Source organism: Gadus chalcogrammus, chromosome 21 (assembly GCF_026213295.1).
Source record: "Gadus chalcogrammus isolate NIFS_2021 chromosome 21, NIFS_Gcha_1.0, whole genome shotgun sequence".
NCBI classification, from domain to species: domain Eukaryota; kingdom Metazoa; phylum Chordata; class Actinopteri; order Gadiformes; family Gadidae; genus Gadus; species Gadus chalcogrammus.
The window spans coordinates 9,833,022-9,856,955 of NC_079432.1; the positions used below are offsets into that span (position 1 = coordinate 9,833,022).

The 23,934-nt window shown below is 51.9% G+C and overlaps 2 protein-coding genes across 2 annotated transcripts in view; one reads left to right on the forward strand and one right to left on the reverse strand.

Moving 5' to 3' along the window:
• Positions 1-1,152: 1,152 nt before the first annotated feature.
• Positions 1,153-5,350, forward strand: tmem242 (transmembrane protein 242). The gene is made up of 4 exons (XM_056580642.1): positions 1,153-1,277; positions 1,906-2,006; positions 3,667-3,804; positions 4,247-5,350. The coding sequence occupies exons 1-4, from the start codon at positions 1,166-1,168 to the stop codon at positions 4,358-4,360; spliced, it is 465 nt and encodes a 154-aa protein (XP_056436617.1). The 5' UTR covers positions 1,153-1,165; the 3' UTR covers positions 4,361-5,350.
• Positions 3,736-23,934, reverse strand: part of arid1b (AT rich interactive domain 1B (SWI1-like)) — a 38,241-nt gene continuing 18,042 nt past the window's right edge. Inside the window, exons 5-21 of the mRNA XM_056580638.1 lie at positions 21,502-21,751; positions 20,829-20,921; positions 20,361-20,522; positions 18,768-19,125; positions 17,450-17,577; positions 17,124-17,248; positions 15,414-15,629; positions 14,394-14,625; positions 13,352-13,481; positions 13,055-13,179; positions 11,212-11,362; positions 10,877-10,993; positions 10,553-10,637; positions 8,984-9,794; positions 8,407-8,537; positions 7,148-8,000; positions 3,736-6,814 (exon numbers count right to left, since the gene is read on the reverse strand). Coding sequence (XP_056436613.1) covers positions 5,769-6,814; positions 7,148-8,000; positions 8,407-8,537; positions 8,984-9,794; positions 10,553-10,637; positions 10,877-10,993; positions 11,212-11,362; positions 13,055-13,179; positions 13,352-13,481; positions 14,394-14,625; positions 15,414-15,629; positions 17,124-17,248; positions 17,450-17,577; positions 18,768-19,125; positions 20,361-20,522; positions 20,829-20,921; positions 21,502-21,751 — 5,013 coding nt within the window. The 3' untranslated portion in view covers positions 3,736-5,768. The remainder of the gene's footprint in view (positions 6,815-7,147; positions 8,001-8,406; positions 8,538-8,983; positions 9,795-10,552; positions 10,638-10,876; positions 10,994-11,211; positions 11,363-13,054; positions 13,180-13,351; positions 13,482-14,393; positions 14,626-15,413; positions 15,630-17,123; positions 17,249-17,449; positions 17,578-18,767; positions 19,126-20,360; positions 20,523-20,828; positions 20,922-21,501; positions 21,752-23,934) is intronic.

Consider the following 23,934-nt stretch of genomic DNA (forward strand, 5'->3'; position numbering starts at 1 on the left):
CCGCGCAATTAAAGCAAATTAACATAAAAAAACGAATTAAATTTTCCCACCCCGTTTCTTTTGTATCCGTTTGTTTAAACTCAAATTTGATCGAACGGCGGTTATTCCCATGTCAACGTTCATCGGTGGTGGTTCCGTCAGGAATTGGTCGATAGCCTAAGATATAGGTCTGCTTAGAATATCCTTCCATTTTATTTGGGTTCAGCGACTTTGTTGTGGTCTTAACTTGTGGTCTTCGTAAGACGTGCGCTCTTCACAAAAAAACAAAAGACCGGTGAACCACCGGAGCCAGAATGAGAACCCGACGACCGAAGATCGTCCTTCAGCCTCCTAACGTTTTTGTTTTCCGGAGCGTCAAGCCCGCCGCAGGCACCGACACACGAGACAGTTCATCAGACGCGCAGAACGAGGCGTGAGCCGAGACAATTCAGTCAACAAAGCAGATGTCGGCGGAGAATGCAGCGCGAGCGTCCCATTCCCATTCGCTACTGCAACAGCAGCGCGCGAGGTTACGTGCTTTGTGTTCCACGAGAGGATACGAGTGTGAGTGGCATGCTCATCCTCCACATCCACAAGCCCCTTTCATTCGCTTGCGTTCTGGGGGAGCGTTTCGTAACACACGCCTCCATGCTAATTGAATCCAATGTAGGCCCACATGATAACGCCTCATCAAACCAGAGAAGCAGACACATTTATCGTTCGCGTGTTGATGGCGAAAGCGTTTTAGGGGTGTGCACCAGTACAGGAAAGATGTGATGGGATAATCGCACGCCAATAAACACCCACACACCCACATACACATAAATACATGTGTATTCACACACACACACACACACACACACACACACACACACACACACACACACACACACACACACGCACGCACACACGCACGCACGCACGCACGCACGCACACACATACGCAAGCACAAGCACGCACGCGTGCGCGCGCACCCACGATCACACACACACACACACACACACACACACACACACACACACACACACACACACACACACACACAAATAATTTGACCGATATTTGCATTTAACTTGAATGTTTAGTATTTTAAATGAAACCATACACCACCAGATTGTGGATCACTTGCACAAAATTGACTGCGCTGATATGTTTCTGCTGGTGTTGTTTCTACACGGAGACTTTATGGTAACGGACCACATAAACATGACAGCTGAGAAGGAAAACGCGAGTTTGAATGTCATCTCCTCTACGGCCATGGAAACTGTCAGTGAAGACAAACTACAGGTCTTAAAAGGCAAGAGCACGCATCTTTGTCAACTGAGAGCTTTACATGAGGCAAACAACGCATCGATGTTAATTTAAGTAAATTCCTTCACGAGGGTTTGCGAGGTCAATGCTAACCGCTAATATAAGGGCACTGACCCATTCTGCTATTTATATGAATGTATAAGACAACTTCTGTTGCAGGGACTTGTTACGAAGAAACACAATTTTAGTACCATATCCATAACGTTTTGACCCCTGTTTATTCATCCACACTGTAACATAACGTGACAATGACAGCTCACTGTTGTGGAGCCTTTGAACAGAAGGGTGGGCGTGTAAATACTGTCCGAAGTTCACTATTCCTGTTGTCAGTTTCTCAAAGATAGATTTAAGCGTTTTCTTATTAAGTCTAATTGAGGTTGTTCCTCTCTTTTGCAAGAGAGACCTGAAAGCAGCACAAACCTACAAACAGTCGCATCCGTTTAGGTGTGATAGCTAGCCAAATATCAATCATTTTACCACCAATAATTATACTTTTTGTTTTATATTGATCATACTAATTCCATTAACATAACAAAATAATTCTCCAATAACGGCCTTGATGAAGGTTATTTTGAAGAACACTTTCGACCAACCGGCTGCTCTGCTCTCTCCAGGTGCCGCCTTTCTGGGTACCGTGGGCTCCGCAGGGATAATCGCAGGATTTGGTTCGTCGTTGGCTCTCGCCAAGAAGAAAAGCCCAGGCTGGTTTAGTAAGGTAATATTGGCCTGTTTTTTTTTATGTTGTTTGTTTACATTTGGCCATTTATCTGGCACTTTTATCCAAAATGAGAACAATGAAAGAATTCAAATTATATTAAAAAGTATCTAAACAAAATGTATAGCTTGGCTAGAAGAGTTTTGGGATCAGAACACAACATTCATCTTTTTATTTTTTATTTCAAGCCAAGTTTTCTACAAAAAAATCTGCATGAGCGAGATATTCTCAAAAGGAGTTATGGATAGAATTCTGTGAACGATCTCCAAATCCTCTGTAAACCAGCAAGTCAGCATTGATGGTTTTTCAGTTTCAAGTCAATTATCATTTTAAAGGTCCCATGACATGCCATGGTGTAGGCTGATTAGCGTTACAAGCAGTTTTGGAAATCTGTCTCTCATGACATCACAGCTGGGCGTGTCCACCTAGATGTGTACTGGATAGATCAGTCTACCAGCCTACCCAGTGGACTGTAGCGAACGTTGCTCATCTATCCGTCACACATCTAGGTGGACACGCCCACCTTTGATGTCATAAGGGACAGATTTCGAAAACAGCTTGTAAGGCTAATCAACCCACACCTGGTGGCATGTCATGGGACCTTTAAACATGCATTATTTCATTAGCATGAAGTGCAATTTGCTCGAGTGATGCTGACAGTTAAACATAGCCCACGTTCAGGCGTCACTGACCGGTTAGTTAAAGGAGGACAACCACAACACTATCCTGATATTTCCTTCTGTATTCCCATTTCCCTGCTCCTTATCAGCGCCTCTCTGGAACTAATCATCAGCAGTGACGCACGAGGCTCCACATACTCTGGTTGTTTTTGCGTTATAGTGTGTTGGCACAAGGCAGCCCCTGTCTCCAGCTCTATTTCGGTCCCACGGCCCATGTTGTGCTGCCCCTGCTCCACAGTCAGACAAATTGAATAAGCAGCGTGGGGTGAATGTGGTAATGAGGTCGTGGCGGTGGCGGAGATCGGCAGGATGTCGCCCTGGCTCACCAGCGGGGGCGGCAGCAGCCCATGAACGGCCGGCTTCCTGTCGGACGCCTACAGGAATACTTTCAAGAAAGAACACTTTTCGCAGAAAAACACAATGAATTTCCCATGCTGCAGGGAAATGACATTTATTCTTATTTACTTGCAGCTCATTTAGCAGACACTCAAGTCCTTCAGATAGGCAATGCAGGAGGAGGTAGGCGTTAGTCCTCTAACTCAAGGACCCCTATTGCCAGACTGCCGATATCGGGACCCTTTCGGCTGGGAGACATCCACCCTAACAACCACAGTATCTCGACACCCAATTATGTTATTAAAATGATGCAACCGAATCTCCTTCTCCAGGAATAGACTTAGATTAATTTGTCAATATGCCGTTGGTTGTTTTCCATTTTTTAAATCTATTTACCATTTAGTGATTTAGCAGAAACTCTAATCCAAAGTACCTGAGCCCTTCTGGCATAAGTATAGTCATGGAGCGGGTGGAGGTCGGGGGCATCGCTCACAGATGCCTACAGGTCGACCTGAAGTCATGGGGGGTTTGAACCCAGAACCCTCCACCTAAGAGTCAAACACGCTTACCCCAAGACTAGACTATAATCCATTGTGTGTTTATTATCGGCTAACTGTGTCCCTGTCTCCTCCCGCCCGTCTCAGGGGGTCATGCCCACGGCGGCGGTCCCAGAGAGCGGGGCTTCTCTGGCCCTGAGGGCGCTGGGCTGGGGGTCGCTGTACGCCTGGTGCGGCGTGGGCCTGCTCAGCTTCACCGTGTGGAAGGCCCTGGGCGTTCACAGCGTGAGTACAGGAACAGAGGAGGGAATTCCCTTGCCTAGGCGATATTGTGTTGAATATTTTGCATTGCCACAAGGAAAACCAACAGTGAGATCAACACGTCGTCCATCTCAGAGTAAACCTAATACTGCGATGTTGATTTAGTCAGATTTGATGCTTGTAATCTGAATTAATTACCGTGGGAAATGTATCGATGTGAAGGTGACCAGAAAACACCAACCGGGGTAAAGGACTTGGTGGTATGCCTGGGTGGGGTTAAGCGCGGTACTCAAACTGACCAATAGAGGGCGACAACAAACCCCTTGCTTGTGTGTGATGTAATTAGAATGCAACTCCCACTGGGACTATCTGTTAATTACCTTACTTTTACTCCCAGACAGCGTCTCTCTCACCTGGTGCCGCATGTATTCCTCCCGTTTCCTTACCAGTTCTCGTCTGGTTTCAGCTATCAGAGTTCAGATTGAAGATGGCCGCCATCTTCCCTTCCATCCCCAAGAGCCCGCAGGAAGAGGAAGGTTCGGAGCAGCCGGACTGGGACGGCATCTTTAACTCCAAATAAACGGCTGCTGGTTGATTTGGGGAGGCCCTAAAACAGACTCAAGACTTTGAAGTTCCATTGTTGTGTTTCATTGAGAGGTATCATCCTATGGGCTGCACAGTAAGACCATTCTGTTAGGGTGGATCTTGGACTTATGGTTGACCGGAGAACTCCTCGTACCGCTGGACATGGGGAGGACTTTGGACCAGGGGACTGCCTGGGTCTGCTGAACACTGACACCCAGTTCTCATGGACAGAACCATCTTTTGAAGAACAGTGGTTGTGTGTCTTAAGCCTGTCGTTATGTTGCTGAGAAGAGAATGAATGCACTTTAAAACAGGGCAATGCACTAAACTTGGGTCTTCACTTGTATGCATTGCTTAAGAGTTTTATGAGAGAGATTTAGCCCAAACAGTGGTCACAGTGCAACCAGATGCCATGTACATTTATTATTTCATCATGTTGTGAAACAGGTGTATAAAGATAAGGAATAAACTGCGGGCATGTTCTCTTTACATTGGTTGAATTGTTGCAACCTGGCCAACCGTTAACAATTTTCAGCTGTACAGCAAGACTAGCATGTTAATGTTTACGTAAAAAATGACATTTTTCATGACAGCACACACATGTCGCGATAAGTCTCGATAAATCCCATGTACAGAAAAGGACATTTGTGAGTTGTAACGTCCATTATTATTATTTTTTTTTAAGTTAACCATCTCCATTATGGTGTCGACCCCACAGCCTCTTCAGTGAGGAAGACAAACATGTACAACTTTATTTACAGGGGGGGTTCCGGACGCTGATGGTCGTGAAGTGACAGTTGAAAGTGATGCATAAAGATGAAAAATAAACCTAAAACAAAACTTTGTTTAGGATATGTTCGGTTTTATACTGGTACGGTTCTGCAACATTGTTGGCCAAGATAGTTGAAATATATCTTAAAATTATTCACATTTAGCAACCACACACCCCTCTTGCTCAATCCCCTGAATTATCCAAGACAAGCTGGATAAACACTATTGCACACCGTAGGCGGTAGACATAAGGTCAAGCTGTTACAGCACACCAGAACACGGCTCTATATACACACTATTTAAATAAAGGTGTTCACATCCACAGAGACAGACCCCGAGGTGAGCCGCCTCGAACCCCCAGCAACCAAAGCCTTCCAACTTTGGTTCAAAGAATAACAAGAAACACAGAAAACAACCGAAACGTAAAAATACCAAGTATTAAATATTTTGTATTCAAATTATTTAAAAGTCCCAAATTAAAACCTGTTGAAGGAGCCAATAAGCTGTATATTTATATTCTATATATATTCTTTATGTAAAAACACTTCATTCATCATCGTTCTTTTCTTTTAAATAAAAATATACGTCCAGCGTCCGTCACACACACCTACTGAGCAAGCTCAGTGCGCGTGTCACAACGAGCGGGCGACCTTGAACAGCACCTCGCACAAGACGGCGGCCACGGGCGGGGCCAGCGCCGCCGACAGCGACACGTCCAGCAGGCGGCTCTCGTGCAGGACAAACTCTGCGCGGTCGCCCCCTAGCCGCGCCAGCGCGAGCAACGCCCTCGCCGCGCGGCACATCATGTTGACGCTGGGGGGCTCCGGGGGGGCGCCCCCCGGTGGCGGAGCGTGGCGGCGGTACTGCGCCGCGGCGACGCCGTCCTCCAGGAAGCCGATCAGGGTCCCGACCGCGCCCTTCTGCAGCGCCAGGGCGCGGGCGGCCGAGGCCTCGCCCTGCGCCAGGTTGGACAGCGCCGCCACCGCCATCTCCCGGCACACGGGGCTGCGGCGGTCGCCCACCAGCCGCAGCAGCGCCGCAAACAGCCGCTCCTGGCGCCGCAGCGGGGGCGTGGCCAGCAGCAGGTCCACGTTGGCGTCCTGGATGCTCAGCTTGCACAGCGCCTCCAGCGCCAGGCCGCGCGGCGTGAGGGGGGAGGAGGCGGCGGCGGCGGGGAAGGGGTCGTGGGCCTCGGCCGAGGGGCAGACCATCCAGTGCAGCACGCCGTCCAGCACGGGCAGGCAGACGGTGTCGGGGTACTGCGACAGGTCCAGCTGGCCCGACATGTTGGCCAGGGTCACCAGGGTGTTCTCCCGCAGCGCCCCCAGACACTCCCACCACCACTCGTCCCGACTGCACCCCACGGCCGGCTCCTCCTCCTGGCTCCGCCTCCTCCGCCTCCTCCTCCTGCTGCTCCTCCGGGGGGGGTGGCGGTGATGCAGGAGCGCCAGGCGCCCCAGCAGCAGCACCAGACCCGGGTGGCGGGACATCTCGGCGTCGTTGCCGGGGACGACGGAGAGGCTGCGCAGCACGTTGGAGACGCACACGCAGCGGCGGGCCAGCTGGTCCTGCCAGGGCTGGGCCGTGGAGAGGGGCGCCTCGGCCCAGCCCCGCGCCTCGTCCTCCAGGGGGCTGAGGGGCCCGCGGGGTGGGCCGCGGACCTCCGGCCTGGAGGGGCCTGGAGGGGGAGACACGGGGAACATGGTCATTTCATGGTCATTTCTGTGCACGATTTATGGGGCTCTGCGTGATGATATAATAACCCGTACGTAATTATATATTTATCTCCAAAAACGAGACACAGCAGGCTGAAAGTGAGCTGCATTAAACATTTCTTTATGAATGCGGCCTGGTCAGGTAAAAAGATAAAAGATAGCAAAAGAATAGTCCCAAGGGGGATTCGAACCAAGGTCCTTCTTGCAGTCCAGTGCTAGCCAACGTGCCACCAGCGTTCCTCAAAGTGTTGTTCCTGCCGTTACCAGCAGAGGGAGACAGACCCTCTCAGACTCACCAGAACGGGCATCAAGCAGCTCATTGGCAACATCCGTCGGCCTCTTCCCCCCATGCTCTTCCTCCTCTTCACTCATCTCTTCCTCCCACTCCTCCTCCTCCTCCTCCTGGCTCTCCTCCTCGTCCGGGGGGGCGGCGTGGCGGTGCTGCCCGCTGCCCGGGGGCTCCATGTGGGTCAGGATGTGCCGGGTGGAGTCCCCCCCGCCCGCCTGCCAGTGCAGCAGGCCGCTGGTGAAGCTGCAGTCCTGGTCCAGCCGGGCCCAGCGCGCCTCCACCGCCTCCGCCCCCTCCCCCGCCTCCTCCAGCAGGAGGGGCAGCAGGTCGTACCTGCTGGCCTGCTTCAGAGGAGGAGGAGGAGGAGGAGGAGCGGCGGGTTCCGAGGGCTCCTCTTCCCCTCCTCGCGCGCCCTCCTTCTCCTCCTTGACTCCTTCCTTCGCCCGAATCATGGAGACCGGAGGTTCCGTCTCCATGCCGACCTCCTGCTCCTCATCTTTTTCCTGCTTCACAGCACGAATGATTGGCTCCTCGGCTGTTATCAGCACCACCTCCTCCTCCTCCTCCTCTTCTTCCTCTTCCTCCCTCTCTGCTGACGGCCGAGGCAGCCTCTGCTCCCCCTGCTGTGATTGGCCGTCAGAGAGATGAGGGCTGAAGACTGTTTTGGTTGTTGTTGTTGTTGTTGTGGTCGTTGTGGGAGGCGCCGGTGGCGTTTCCTCTGCCGGGGGGTTGGCCCCCGGGGGCTCAAGCAGGCTGGGCTGGGGCCCCTGGGAGCCCAGCTCGTACTCCTCCAGGATCCCGAAGATCTGGATGAGGCAGCGGCGGTAGAGCTCCACCACCAGCTCCAGGAAGCCAGGCAGCTGAGGAGAAGAGGTCAGAGGTCAGAGAGGTGGAGGTCAGAGGTCAGAGAGGTGGAGGAGGAGAAAGATGGAGAAGCTCGCTGGGTGAACGGAGAGATGGAGCGAGGGGAATAAATGGACTAGAAGAGGGAGATACGAGCGGACAGAGGAGTGCGACGGTGTCCTCTGGGTGGGGTTGCTTTGGGAACGGGATCTGAAGTGATCCCAATGAGAGAAAATACCAAGTAGGAAAATGATACATAGAGGGGCAGAATGGCCATTGAAATTAATACACAATTGAAAGCACAACATAACTTATGTCTTGTTGTCTTGTTTCCCTACACATTACAGAAAAAAAACCAATTGTACTGAATAAAATCGTAAAGGTTGTGATTGTGGTGGTGGTGGTGGTGGGGGGGGGGGGTACCTGGCTGAGGCTGAAGGAGCCCACCGTGCTGTCGTCGTACAGCAGCACGTTCAGCGTGTCCAGGGCCCACGTGCCCTCGGCCAACAGGCCCGACTTCAGGGCCATCATCACGCGCCACGCCTCCGGGGTTCCTGGGGGAGGGGGGAGAGCGAGAGCGGGACTGGATATCACCGTGTGGATGGAACAGTACGAAGGAAGCTGACTCATTACTGCACGGGCGGAAAAGGCTGAATTTAACTCCTCTTCAGGTTATCTTTTATGGCTATTTTTCTAAAAAGGTTGTTGGAACGGAATCTAACCACAAAAAGACAAATGTTTGGAGCAGGATGCGGGGCTATTTATACAGACTCAGACCTTCAGCAGACGCCCACATACCTGACGAATCAGTTCGAAATCAATTCTCGATTCGGAGATTTCCGTTCATAATAGTTGCATTTTAATAAACGTTGAAAGTATATCTCAGCAAACAGTTGGCGCTGTAGGGACCATCTGTCAAAAGCTTTTACAGCGGTTATGTTTCACTGTCCTGACTAACGGGGCGATGCGTCCTGGGTCGTGGTCAGGCCGGGGTTCGAACCTGTGTCCTTGGGGGTGAGCCGGCGGCGGGCCTGGAGCCGGGGCTGCGTGGCCTCCACCGCGCCGGGGGGGAAGCTGAGCTCCCGCTGGACCAGAGGCAGGGTCTGACCGGGACCCCCGGGGTAGTGGCCCGGCCCGGGGGTCCCCTTCTTCAGGACCGCCATGTAGGGGCCCACGGGGCCCGGCGACGGGGAGCCTCCCGTCGGCCGAGGGAAGGAGGGGCTGGGGGCCCGGGCGATGTGGTTGGCCATGGCGGCTCCGGCGGGGAAGGGGGAGGGGGGGTGGCGGGAGGAGGACAGGGGCCCCATGGAGGGAGACAAGGAGGGGGAGACGTGGGGAGGGAAGGGAGGCTGCCGGTGTCCCGGGGGCCCCGGGGCCCACTGGCTCTCCTGAGGGCCCCTACCCTCGGGGTCGTCCCCTCTGCCCATTCCCGGGTAAGCGTGGCCCTGGGCGGGGCGACCGGGGTACTGGGGCCCCTGCCCCGGGCGGCCGGGGTAGGGGTAGGCCACGTCTGTCCTGTGGGGCCACATGTGGCCCTGGGCCGGGTCCCCAGAGTCCCCGGGGGCCAGTGGGCCCCCACCCATCATGGGTGGCTTCGGGGGCCCCTGGGCGACCCCGAGAGGGATGCGGTCGCGGGGGTAGGGGTAGGGGTACTGTCCCGGGACGGGACGTCTGTCGGGGCCCATGTACCCCCCTCCCCCGGCGTAGGGGCCGTAAACCTCGGGCGGGGGTCCGCTGTACTGCGCAGGGTAGGGGTCCCCCTCGTGGCGCTTGGCGGGCGGGTATAGCCCCTCCCCGGGCCTCTTGTAACCCTGGAAACGCCAAACACACCAAACAGCCATGAGACACGCTGTACAGTCCCTCCCATAACCTCCGTCGCTACGACTACTGGTCTGGGAATCAATCCGTTGGTCGGAGCGACTCGACCCGAGCTACATTCCGGTCCGTTAATGCGGGAAGCGGAGGACGGCGAAACGTGAAGATAATAAGGACTACGAACATGGACCGCTTCGGCTCGTGCTTCCGTCTATGATTCAAACTCGAGCGAGTCCGCTGACCAGGGTTAGTTTTATCTATCAACAGACGAGGAAGCCGCCCAACAGAGAATGGAACCTCCTGATGCATGGTAAACACCTCCTCATGGTGACTTAAAAAATACATTTCAGTGCAGGGGAACATCTGAGTCACACGTCAACAACGCTTTAAGTAATCAAATCCACACGATGAGAGAAAGAGGGCGGAGAAACAGACTGTTGGGGTGAATTGAACCCCCTTTAACCTTAGCGGACCCTCCGACCTCCGTGTCCTTCACTGCACCCCTGCCGTTCTCATCGTTCCCTTCTGCCAGACAACAACAATAAGGCACGGGGAGACATGTCAACCGCTGCCACCGACTGGAAACAGTCAGGGGGAACAACACCCGCAAGGACATGCCCTGCCCATATATGGTCACTGTGACCTTAGTGTTAGTAGCTACAGCCAGCTAGGAAGGGGAATAAATGCAGTAGTAGAAGAAGTAATGGAGGGGGGGTGGGGAGTGGTAGCGCCCTCTGGTGGCCAAGACACTGACCTGCTGGGGGTACATGTTGGGCTGGTGAGCGGTGAAAGGCATGCTGGGAGGGAACTGCTGCTGGCCGTAGCTGTCCTGACCGTGCCTGGAGGGGGAGGAGTTAAGGCAAACAGCACCATGAATCATCATAATCAATGGGTGAGAAACACACTTTATTCATTATTATGGTTCATTCAAAAAGACCACATATTTTGAGAGTAAGCAATTCAACTCTGTATAATTTCCTTTTTGTATAATTTTGAATGACTTTTGTCAGATTTAGACCAATTTAAGAAGGGTTTTAGGCTGCCTGGTGTTTCTGAACAGGACTGAGTGGGGTCCTACCTCTGGGCTGGGTATCTGTTCCCGGGGTACAGGCCCGGGTCGCTCCCCGACGGAGCCATGCTGTTCTGTCCAACAGGGGGCGCCAGGCTGCCCTCAGGACCCAGCACGTGGTCCGGTCTGGAGGAGGAGGTACAGGTAGAACAGGACAGATCGAACAGGACTGATTTAACTACTGTACATGGAGAGTCCACATAATGAGACAAACGGTTGGTAATGATTCATATTGTGAGTCAGGGTCTACGGTGCGATGACCAACACATCGTATGAGAATCAATTGACTACAACTAGTCCCCCTAGTGAGTGAGTGAGTGAGTGAGTAAGTGAGTGAGTGTTACCTGCGGTTGTAGCCCGGTCCGTAGGGGTACTGAGGCCTGGGGCCGCCCCCCATCCCTGGCTGGGGTCCTGATGGGGGCCCCCGGGGGTACATGTCCTGCATGGCCCCACTTGGCATCTGACCCGGGCCGTAGACCTCGCCGGGACCAGGACCTGCTCACAAATAAAACACTTATTAAAAATGACCCGTATCATCTGGATAGAGAGATATGGTTTCAGGTTTGGTTCAATCCGGGGCTGGGCTTTAACAGCCCTTATATTAAGGGTAAATTAGCAGGTGTGGAGGACAGGTGTGTCGCATCAAGGCTTGATCAGCAGGTGACAAGGGAACTATATCAGCCAATCAGAGGCTACGCATGCAATAGCGTGTGTTTGAGTTCTCTAATGCAAACCAAAGACACCTGGGGCCCTATCTTGCCTCCAGCACAATTGTCTTTCTACACCGACGCGTGTCGTTGCTAGTTTGCAACTGGCGCAGAGCGTTCTTTTCCCTCTTCCGCCACGCGTCTGTAAATTAGGGAACGATCTTGCGCCCTGAGGGGCTGTTCGGCGAAAGGAGGAGGCGTTTTCTGGCGCAGACGTTCCCTGGTGCTAGATTGCAGATTCAGAAAACAATTCCGTGTTCAGTGTTCAGATGCTTTTTTAAGGGCGCATGCATAATGTTGCTTGTGCACCTCGCACATACACTTTGCTTCTCTCATCTACCTAGACACACATGATGCAAAAATGTATTTGCAGATCGAATGGTTCATGTAACCTCATCATTATGCTGCTGTCAAACCCTGGTCTTAGTACTGTGCGACACCAGTCATCCATGTGGTCGTGAACCTCTCGCACAGAACCTCTTCCTGAAAACATATTTTTAAATTAATTGTTAATTGTCCTGTTGTTGTTTGTGTATGTGCTTTTGTTTGTATTGGTATGTGTATGTATTGGACCATGAGTCTGGAAATAAAAGGTGAATGAATGCATCTGCTAACACGTACAGCAAACACATATTTTCTTAACACAGACATCGTGTACAAGCCCATAACTTTTAAAAAGAATGAATGAATGTGGGCGCGCGTGAGTGTATGTGTAAAATAATTAATGAATGCGGACGCGCTTGTGTGCATCCATCTGTTTAAACACACACAAACTAAACACGTAACGCATAAGTGCAAGGCAATGTATATTAACGGGGGGACACATGCATATTAGAACACAAGTCGATAACGATTATGCATATAATACTGGTAAGAAACATTGTTTGTTAATGTATTGCGCATATCATTAAATAGAACCACAGTTACCGCATATCATATGTGTTATGGTATCGTGTGTTAAGTTTTCTTTGCCAAAATTTATTTGAGGACTCAGTATTTTTGAAGTTGTGGAAGAAAACGCTATTCCATGTGTGAATTAGGCCATATTATTTGGCCATGAACTGAGCCATTTGAAGTTTGAAATTCATGTGGTCATCCATCTGTCTCATCAGAGTCTGCAGACGCACTGTCAAAATATGAACTCGTCAGATTAAAATGCGCTCATGGCTCTTAAAGGGGATGGGAGACGGCACTCTCATTGGTTCATTGCACGTTACGCCAAAACCACACCTACGGGTAATAAGGCTACTTCAGGGCAACCCTTTTTAGATTTGCGTCGGGCGCAAGAGTAATTTATCCGCCGGTAAAATAGCAACATCGCCATAGAACCGCCCACAAAGCTTCTTGCGTTTGGCCGCCCACTTGCGCTTCAGACCGTAAAAATAGGGCCCCTGGTGTTTGAGTATGGTTCTCCTTTAAAAGAAACGATCAGAGCTGACCACAGCTGATCGGTGGGAGGAGCCCGTTCTGGTGGTCTCACCCTTGCGCGGGGGTCCATCGTAGTGCATCCTCATGGTCAGTCCGTCTCCCTGCACTCCCGGCCCCGGCTGGCAGGGGGCGCCACTGGGACCTGGACCTGGTTTTCCGTGGAACACCGCTGGGTCGCTAGAGTGGGAAGATGTAGTCAAGTTATTTACACATAAGTTATATACATACAAATAGTTATTATAATATTATTCATTATTTTAACATGGCAACAATCACATGTCATTAACTTGGTTCAACGTTAGTCGGAGTGGTTCACGATGTTATCATTAACATCAGTTTGAGGGTGTACCTGCTTCCCGGCTGGGGGGTCAGGGGTCGGTGGGGGGTGGAGGCGGGGGTGGGACGCTTGGGCTCCCCGGGGGTCTCTGGCCTCCCACTGGACTGGGGGGTGCCCGGCCGCTGCAGCGCGCCCATGGGAGCTGGACAAATGAGTTTTATTTGGTACTATATTATTATATTGTATGTTTTATGATTTATTTGAATTTACAGCACATTGTGTTGCATTTGATAGTATGAACTGGGCATTTTAGTCATACAATATGATTCGATTATTCATGTTATTTGATAAGACAATACAATTTGTTATTCTTCCATTTTATCCTTTCTCTGCTACTCTGGTTTGTTCTATTCAGAAGTTCTCATGAAATCAGCAGGTAACAGAGTTGTTATCGCCCTAACTGGGACTTCCAACTTGGACAATAATTGCAAATCCAAAAGCACTTTTAAATTTGATTTTTTAAATTTGCTCTTATTTGGCTCCTATGGTGTGTCGCTCAGGTTTACAGAGAAAGCATGTGAGCATATGCGTGAAGAATGCTGTGTCACACACACACAGAGAGAGAGATAGAGCGAGAGAGAGAGAGAGCGAGAGACTATCACTGGTCTGTAAACCGTGGGAAAGTAGGTCAGACTCAGGTCACTGCTGTCTACAAACTATGTGTGTATGTGCATGTGAACGTGCGTGTGTGTGTGTGCTAATCTACCGCCAACACAAACTCTCATATGCCAAATTAAATCTGGGCTGACTGATACTCTGTTCACTCCCTCTACAATATACTGCCCAAACAAACAGCCTCTTGGAGTGTCAAGTGTTGTATATTATTGTGTTCAAAAGATTGTATTGTTTCAGGATTTATTTCATGGCATCCCACATATTTCATAAGGTTATGATGACTTTTATTGTTGTGACATTAAAGATAGATTGCTTGATGCCTGAGGAGGACCAACAGAGACAGATAAACAGACCCCTAGCTTGACGGCTAAAGACAGGGACGGACAGACACAGACCAGGCCGGCTACAGGCAGACAGACAGACGGCCGGTGTGTCTCACCAGGGGAGGGGGGCAGGACCCTGGCCTGCTGGGGGGAGGCCATCTTGGGGTTCCCGGGGCCCGGCCCCGAGGGCAGGACCCCCAGGGCGGGGGGCTCCTCTCCCCGCTCGGCCTGGCACTCGTAGGTGAACAGGAAGTGGATGTAGTGCTTCTTCAGGGAGCTGGCGGCACTGCTGGACGTGCCCACGCTCAGGAAGTTCGTCAGCTCCCGCCACTTCTTGTTCTTATTCACCTGAGGACCAAATGCTGTTCTTTACCTTCTCATTTAGGGCTCTTAGCAGACACTTTTATCAAGAGCGACACACAATAAGTACATTTGTCTTTGCCTTGTGACTCTACTGTAAGCTTCTTACAATAAAGTGGTAGGGGGTCATCTTAAAAAAAAAAAAATCTATCTACTCCCATCTGAGATGAACCATTTTATGTTTTTCTTTGCGTCGTTTCCTCACTCAAACACAGATGCCTGGCTCGTGTGAGACCCAAAAGCCTGATTTATAGTCATCAAGCGGGAATTGACATCATCAGTTGCCGCTTGCCAGCTATAAATCAAATCATAATCACTGCCCTGCGCACCGTTCAGTCGCTTGTTCTGCACATGTGTGCGTGAACGGCACGCATCCACAGCATCGTTACGGCACAAGTCAGAATATAAAAGCCATGGCCATGCGTGGGAAGGCTCCAGAACGGTGCATCACGTTGGTTATAAATCTGGTTCACACCACCTGGTCTACCTGGTCCGTGACCACAACTAGGATTTGTTAAACTAGGTTTAACCAGTGGTTTGTAAACCAGTTTTAAAAACTAGGCTGCAATCAGTCATCTCATCTTATCTACAGTTTCACCGGGCATCTCCTCAGAACAGGTTTAACAATGGTCTCCTCGGGCAGACTGGTTTCCAGGGGCGACGCCAGACCAGCAGCTCACCAATACAACCATTCCCAGGAATATCTGCCAAACAAAACCGGGTCCCTTCTCTTGCGTTTCTCTCCCCCGCTCTCCCATCATGCACCCGCTGCTCACCATGGCCATCCCGCCGATCTCCCTCACGCACATGTAGAGGCGGTAGAGGTCCAGGGGCTTCCTGCCCACGGTGGGCAGGCCGGGCACGGGGGTCCCGCGCTCCTCCATGAAGGCCAGGTAGCGGTCCACCCAGGGCCCGCGCTCCGGCTCCCCGCCCAGCTCGTACAGACGCGCCGCCTTGTCCCCCGTCCCGCAGACCACGGCTCCCCCCGGCTTCTGGCGAGAGAGAGAGAGAGAGGGGGGAGCTGAGGCGAGGCTCGTAGGAACACGCATGTTGTGGGGGTGGAGGTTGGCGTGGCAACGGGGATGCTATGTGGTGGGAGGGGTAGCCAGAGGGGTCCAATAACGACCAGGTAAGTGTTTGATGAATACAATTAAAAGAATAAAATGTTTAGTATAAATACACAAAAATATTTTAGTTCTAAATCTTTTCGAAATTCAGGAGTCAGAAGGATTATAAGTGAGTATTTCACAATATTGATAATATCTGCTAGTGAAGCCAATATTTATTATCAAATCCATCAATTGAGGTCCGTTGAATTTAAGTATATTGGCAGTATTCGAATACATTCAAATAAGTCTAAATAATTCCATGCCTGTTTCCTAACTGTTTGGAGCCATTGAGACCATAGCCTAGTATAATGGAGGCGAGCCGTCGCTGTAGCCTGCTACACTAGCTGGCCTCCCCCTTCTCCTCCAACTAGCACAGCCCACATATGGACTCCCAGATGCTAGACCCTGCCTTTAAAAGCCCCCCCTGCCGTTAAAACAAACCAACTAGGAGCCTCCGTTATGGAGACGCGGCGAACCCAAGTCAGCTCAGCGAGGGGTATGAGGAGACACACAAAGCTACGCTACCGCCGCTGCTAGCTGTCATTGTCGTTAGCGCACAGACATCTTCTAGAACCCAGAGCGAGAAAAACAAGAGTTGCACATTACACATTAGAGAAAGCGTGCACATTACACAAACAGGCACACACACACGCACGCACACACACACACACACACACACACACACACACACACGCACACACGCACACACGCACGCACACACACACACACACACACACACACACACACACACACACCAAAGCTACACCTCCTCCTCCTCTTCGAAAGGGAGAAGGGGAGGGAGCGGAACAGAGAGAGAAAAACTGTTCAGAGGAACGCACGCCAAACTTTAACGAGAGTGACGGGCGGTGAAGCGAGTGGAGCGATCCAAAGAAACACAAACCGAAACAAAAATAAGCAGAGCGTCGGTGGGAGCGCGACGCAGAGCTCCGTCGGTGAGCCAGGGGAGGTAATTTCGGGCGTCTATTCCGAGCCCGTCTAAAAATGGTACAAGCGGTGAGAGAGAGCGGGAGAGGGAGAGGTGGAGCCGTCAGCGCAGGTGTGGTGAGCACCCGGAGATCTAAGGCTGCTTCTACGCTGCGCCAGCTAGCGCTGAGACACGATAGATACGGGAGATAACTAGGCCTGCAGATCTACTCTGACTCTTGATCTCCGGTCGAATATAGCGAATCAACGACACAAAGGGAAGGCAGTCTGCTGCACACCTCTGATGTTTTCCCCGTTCTAATTCCCGTCGACTCTCGTCTCATTGGCTGCTGCAACGTCACAACATTCTTCCGGTGCATTCCCCCGAGGGATCCTTACCATTCGGGAGGGATCCTGATTGGAGGGTTCTGATTGGTTAATGCAGAGAGCTACCTTTGGTTTGGGTGGCTCGGTGGTGGCAGTGGTGGGGGCAGTGGTGTTAGGGTCGGGGCCGTCTTGGCCAACCCTCTGTTTTGCCGGGGGACCGCCCATCCTGTCTGGGGACATCATCGGGGGGCCTGGATGGGAGAAAGGTATTCCGATTGGTTACAATAAAGCAGCCATAGGGGGATTGTTTTTCAAATGGATTTCAGTTTTGAACTGAACAGTACAACTATTTAAAACAAAAAGGAAAATAAAGAGAAGCAGAAATAAATTCCAGGCTCATTAACTCAGTAAGAAGCTCCCTCAGGAACAGGAAGTGACACAACAGTCCTAACCTGTGGGCGGGACATTGTAGGCGGGCCCTTGAGAGGTTACTCTTCCACAGTTGTTACCTGGCTGTTGGGTGTTGGGGCCCGCGGGGCCCATTCCTCCCATCGGCCCCATACCTGGGAAACTACCCTGTCTGGACACCAAAGAGGAAGAAATGGGTTTTGCATTAATACATTTTTGGACTTTACCTAGCTAGTGTGTAGCGTCTCTCAGTCTCACAGACGGAAGGGAGGGGTTAGTCCATTAACACCAAACACACATCTGTATTTAGACAAGCCGTGCAGTTTGGACCAATTCAGCGCCACAGTCGGACGGCCAGCCGGCCAGGGAGAGAGAGGGAGGAGAGAAGCAGAGTGTCATTGGAGGAGGAAGGGAAGAAGCAGTTATGGTTACGTTTCAGTGGACCGAGAACACGTGTCAAACCCAGTGATGGGTTTCAACAGAGACAGAAGATGGCAGGCCTGTTAGCTGAAGAACGGGCGAGTACACTCATGAGGATGAGCGAGTATACTGCAAGGATAGCAGTAGAGTGAGTCGATTATACAGGGAGAGATACCGCTTCATTCCAGCAGTAGGTTATGCATCGGTCCCACCCTTAGATGACCGCAGGGTAACACATTAACCGAGGGAGATGCATTGCAGACCCCGCCCACTCTCCATTTAATCAGACCGGGTTTCATCGATTTGTCCAAGTGGTTTTATCCAATTTTCCCCAAAGCCTACTTTCACTATTTAGCCGACACTTTAAACCAAAGCGTGGACGTTTGAGTTTCAAACCTCTAATATCCGGTCTCCATTGTGTAAACCATTTTGGTTTCCCGGCCAGTATCGGTTTAGACTGCTCCCAGGTCTGTGCAGCCAGACATGTCGCTCTCTGCACTCCCTCGGTTACTCGTTACTCTGCGGGGCGATGGCACCAGCGTGCTGAACCTACCCATGGTGATTGGAGGGGTGGTGGGGGGAGGGGGGAGCTGGGGTCACACCACTACCCTGCTGGTGCTGCTGGTGGTGGTGCTGGTGGTGGTGGTGGTGGTGGGGGGAGTGAGGGTGGAGGTGAGGATGGGGACGACGAGGGGAGGGGGAGAGTGCGGGCCCTGACCCCGGGGGCCAGGGGTGATGGGGGTAGAGTGGGGAGCGGGGGAAGGGGGGTCTGGAGGGGGGAGAGAGATCACACAGCGGTTGATGGGGCTTTACGTCCACAAAAGGATAATAACTCAAAAGACAAAGCAAGAAAATAGCGCCTAACTCAAACTACTACTACAGACGGACGGACAGGTGGAAACAGTGACCCCACAACCGTCCTCAGCCGGGCTGCACACTCACCTGGACTGGGTGGCGGACGAGGACGACGAGGCAGCGTTGGCCCCTGGAACAGCGTGGGTGCCCGTCTCGCACAGCTTGCGGATGCCTTTGGTTCCCAGGGGCCCCCCGCCCTGGCCAGCCGGCTGAGGCATGCCAGGGGACGTGGGGGCCATGTGGGTGGGGGCGCCGGGGTAGGGCCGGCCCCCGGGAGCCCCAGGACCGCCGGGGCCCCCGGGGGCCAGGCTGCGGCCCGAAGGGGTGGAGGGCCCCTGGCCGTGCATGGGGCTGCCGGCGTTGGTCCCCATGCTGTCAGCCGGGCCGGGGCTGCTGTAGCCGGCGGTGGGGGCCCCGCCGTAGTGAGAGGGCCTCGGGTAGTTACCTGGGGCCACACAGAGGGCGGGGGGGACATAAGTCACTTACAACTGGATGCCGAAAGAGCAAAGAGAGCAAAAGCGTTCGTCAGCTGCTCGATCTGATTCGCTGGAGTAGGAAAATGTTGTATCCTCACCCGCGCGAGGGTGAGGTCAGTCAGTCAGCGAGCCAGTCAGTCAGTCCTTCAGTCCTTCAGTCAGTCAGTCAATCATTCATTGAATTCATTCTCCCTTACACATGTTCTCGCAGTAACACACTCAACGTCACATACAACTACACATTATTCTTTAACCCACACCCCCCCAATTACGCACACAAACACCGTCACAAGCATACGCAATTAAGTATTCTTCTTACAACTGACTGTCTGAACATTTTCCTACTCCAGAAAATCAGATCGATTTGCTGGAGTACGAAACTGCCTCCCGGCAAAGTGAAATGCCAATTTGCATATCTGGATGGTCCCACGTGGTACATGCTCAACATAAACCAGCATGTAGGCAATATGTCTTGCGTTGACTGAATCCTGGCTCTATACTGAATGTCACTCTCCTGTCTATAAAGGCACAAAGCCCATCCAAACATAGCATGTTGGAACAATTTTGCTCATTCTAATTCCCCGAATGAACAGGGAACTAGATCATTTAGTTCCCTGAGTAACCAGGGAACCAGAGTTAACCCTCAACAACACCAGGTTACAGTGAACACATTGGAGATGGTTCGTAGAGGTGAAACCCTTCCATTGGAGCCGGCTGAACTCTTGACTACAGGCGTGTGAGGCTGTGGCTCCTTGCCGTAAAAAACAACACGATGTGAACACACTTGGCATGCGTGGCAAGAGGGACATCTGTTGAGCTAGTCAGCAGCAGATGATTCATTACAGACGATTAATCACCTATCGGCCATGCACACACACACACACACACACACACACACACACACACACACACACACACACACACACACACACACACACACACACACACACACACACACACACACACACACACACACACACACACACACACACTTCAACTGTGGACTCGGCGGACAGGGGACCCATGGGTTATGGTGACCAGGTGGTCGTGCTCAGGGGCCCGGGCGTACCTGGAGAACGCGTAATTGTATGTGACAATGTGTGTGTGTGAGAGAATGTGTAGGTGTGTTTCTGTGTGTGTGTGGCTGTGTAATTGCGTGAATGTACCAATGTAGTGTGCAATAGCGACAACGGCCCGGCCGTACCTGGAGGCCCGTACTGGGCATAGGAGGGGCCCCCTCCCTGCTGGTAGGACGAGCCGTGGTGCATGGGCCCCCCGGGGGAGCCGTGAGGGGACATTGGAGGCCCTGGGGTCTGGGGGCCAAACTGAGGCCCCGGGGCGGCACGGTGCATGCCGGGAGGAAACCCTGAGGACGAACGGACACGCACACACACGCACACGCACACGGACACAGACACACACACACACACACACACACCTCAGAATTGAGTCAGCATAGAACTTATTTTAGTCTTCAGTCATTTAGCTTACTTTCTAGGATGCATATTTAGTTCCTAGGAGCCACAGTATTTTGTTTGGAACTGTACACAGTACAGCTTACTTTCTGTAAACCACTTCATAGTGAGTATGAAACGCTTTGAGCCGAGGTCATTCTAGAACGGAACTCTCTATAATGGTTGGTCTGGTGAGTCTCCATGCTGAGGGCCCTCACCTCTGTCCTGGGACATGGGGGACTGCCCCATGGAGGCGTGGGGGCCCGTGTCCTGGGACACACTGCCTGGGGTCAGGGGGCCCGCCTGGGTCCCTGAAACACACAGGAGAAAACAGTTCATATGGTAACAGTACGGCACACAGCACACGCATGATCACATGGTCAGACGCACAATGACAACCAATACACAATAATTGTATACTTATACATTTACTTTGTTGTCATGCAGTCTGTGCATGCCTTGTAGTGCGTGCCATTTGGTCTAACAGAAGTATAAATCTGTAATTGCTTGTAAATGTGTTTATCTGAATGTGTGTTGTTGTGACAGTCCGTGGTGAAGACTGTCGAGGAGTTGTAAGAATACTTAATTGCGTATGCTTGTGACGGTGTTTGTGTGCGTAATTGGGGGGGTGTGGGTTAAAGAATAATGTGTAGTTGTATGTGACGTTGAGTGTGTTACTGCGAGAACATGTGTAAGGGAGAATGAATTAAGAAATGAATGACTGACTGACTGACTGACTGACTGAAGGACTGACTGAACGACTGACTGACTGACTGACTGACTGACCGAAGGACTGACAGACTGACTGACTGACTGACCGAAGGACTGACTGACCGAAGGACTGACTGAACGACTGACTGACTGACTGACTGCGTGCGTCAGGTGACCTACCGGGGCCGCTGGCGGGGGAGATGGGCCCGGAGCGTGATTGGCCGGAGCCCACGGGGGAGGCCACGGGGGAGGAGGAGGACGCCCCCCCGCTGCGCATGGCGGGGAGGCGGGGGGAGACATGGGGGGAGAAGGGGGACTGGGCCGGGTTGCTGGTCTCTCCCTGGCTGCTGGTCGACCCCGACGCGCTGACCGCAGAGCTGATGGCCGCCTCCGTACCCGTGGGCAAGTCATCGATGGAGCCTGACAGGTCCTGGGAGAGAGGGGGGAGGGAGAGGGGGGAGGGGGGAGGGAGGGAGGGAGGGAGGGAGAGGGAGGGAGGGAGGGAGGGAAATGAAAGCGATTTAGCAATCAGCCTCAATCATCTATTTGACTTTTCAGACATTAACAAACCCTTTTATTTTACAATAAATGCCATCAGATCCAGCCCAACATTAAGGAGCGGGTAGGGTAAGATCAGGGAATCCATCTCAGAGTAGGCCTATTGGTAGTAGCCTGTAGGACATTGGAGCTGGAACACACAACCTTTTTGCTGGGAGTCATGAGATCGAAATTTTAATTCCTTCCCCATTTTAATATCCTTGTCAACATCCGGTACCCTCCCCCGTTGGAAATCACCCATCAACAGTGTTTTTACTTTATTTGTATTCTCTTTTGAGCCAGCAAAACCAGCTGTGGTTCCCCCAACGAGTCTGAGGTCTTGAGTGCTGGCTCAGAGGTATGTTGTCAGACAGCCTCATTAGAAACACATCACTGACTTCAACCGCTCCTGAATCAGCTGAAGAAACTGGTTTGTTGTTAGTCACGAAATGAAAACATTAAACCCATGGAAAATGATGTTTATCGTGATGCCAACCATTACGCATCTGTTTTGTTCGGAACAAGATAATTTCGCTCTGCAAGAAGTCTTATATACAGACATGGTACAGGGACAACAGGACCATGGCACATGTAGCACGTCGTGCCACTAAAGGGTTCATTTGCTGAAGAAAATTGGTTTGAGAAGCCAAAATCCTTACAGGGCTGTTGCATCATCGCATGACATTTTGAACTAATTAAAGATATTTTTTCAGCTAAACAACCATTTAAAACATATAACTGAAACTAACAATTGTATTTGTAAACGTTTTAGCTTTATCTTTTGGTTTCGTCCTTGTTGAAATGTTCCAAATGCTCCCCTGCAATTCTTCAAAGCACCCCTAGTATAGAAGAACGCGTTCCCCCCTTTATAGAGACCTGCTGCCCTACGCAATCGCCCTAAACTCCAACCGCATGCTAGCCCATTACTGCTGGCATGCTAACACATGCATGCTATCCCTGCTGAAGGGATAGCATGCTAACGGCCTAGCATGCTAATAGATTTGTCCAGATCTGCCTTTTGTTTCTGGATGGTAACGGGCCCCCATGTCTATGCGGCGGACCGACCTCCCCGTTGGGTGGGGTGGGGTGGTGGGGGGGCGGGGGGGGACAGCGCTGGCTGCGTTTCAGCCCTCGTCTCCGGCGGCCGCGGGCGTCGGGTTGAGGTGCGCCGGCTGCCGCTGCCTGCGTGATTTATAGTCGCAATTACCAAGGTTGGTTAAGGTCTCCCGACGCACGCACATCAACCCAACCGAAGGGGACTTTCCAGCTACACCACTTATTCAGATGTGACTCAAAGACTCGCGCGCGCGCACGCACGCACGCACGCACGCACGCACGCACGCACGCACGCACGCACGCACGCACACACGCACACACGCACACACGCACACACGCACACACGCACACACGCACACACGCACACACACACACACACACACACACACACACACACACACACACACACACACGATGAAGGATTTTCAGAAACCGTGAGAGTAACAGAGAGTGCTGAGAGTAATTAGGAGTGGACAAATTCTCCCAGCAGCCCCTTGGGTGAGCCAGGCACTACACTGACAGCTGCACCTTTAAATATAGACACAAAGAGAGTGAGATACAGAGACATAGAGAACAGACCGAGAGAGACCAAGGGACAGAGAGAGACCAAGGGACCTAGGGAGAGCTGGGGAGACAGGGATGGAGAGGGAGGGACAGAAAGAGAATAACGGAGAGAAAGAGAAAGAGACGGATGAAGAAATGACAAGGAGGCTAAATGCAGTGGGCGACAGAGAGGACAGGACCAGAGTCTGTGGGAGGACAAGGCCGGGGCCTCCCCGAGGGGGCACAGCAGGGACCTCTATGAGTCACCTCATCAGCTAGCAGCTCTGGATCAGGGGGCTCCGACTGGAGAGACAGGTCTCACTTCCTGAGACATGTCCGTAGAAGGGGGGGGGGGGGTTCGACCCCTACTATTTAATTATGCGACGGCACTGTATCATGGCCCATACTTTATAATGTTTTCCCCACATAAGACCCTATGAAGCAGAGACGACATGGGTTTCCCACGTTAAGTTCTTG

What these genes read in the sequence shown, in the direction of transcription:
- tmem242 (XM_056580642.1), top strand. Translation starts at nt 1,166, where the DNA reads ATGGTAACGGACCACATAAACATGACAGCTGAGAAGGAAAACGCGAGT. An exon ending in CAAACTACAGGTCTTAAAAG is followed by an intron (nt 1,278 to 1,905) that starts GCAAGAGCACGC and finishes TGCTCTCTCCAG; the next exon opens with GTGCCGCCTTTCTGGGTACC. An exon ending in GCCCAGGCTGGTTTAGTAAG is followed by an intron (nt 2,007 to 3,666) that starts GTAATATTGGCC and finishes CGCCCGTCTCAG; the next exon opens with GGGGTCATGCCCACGGCGGC.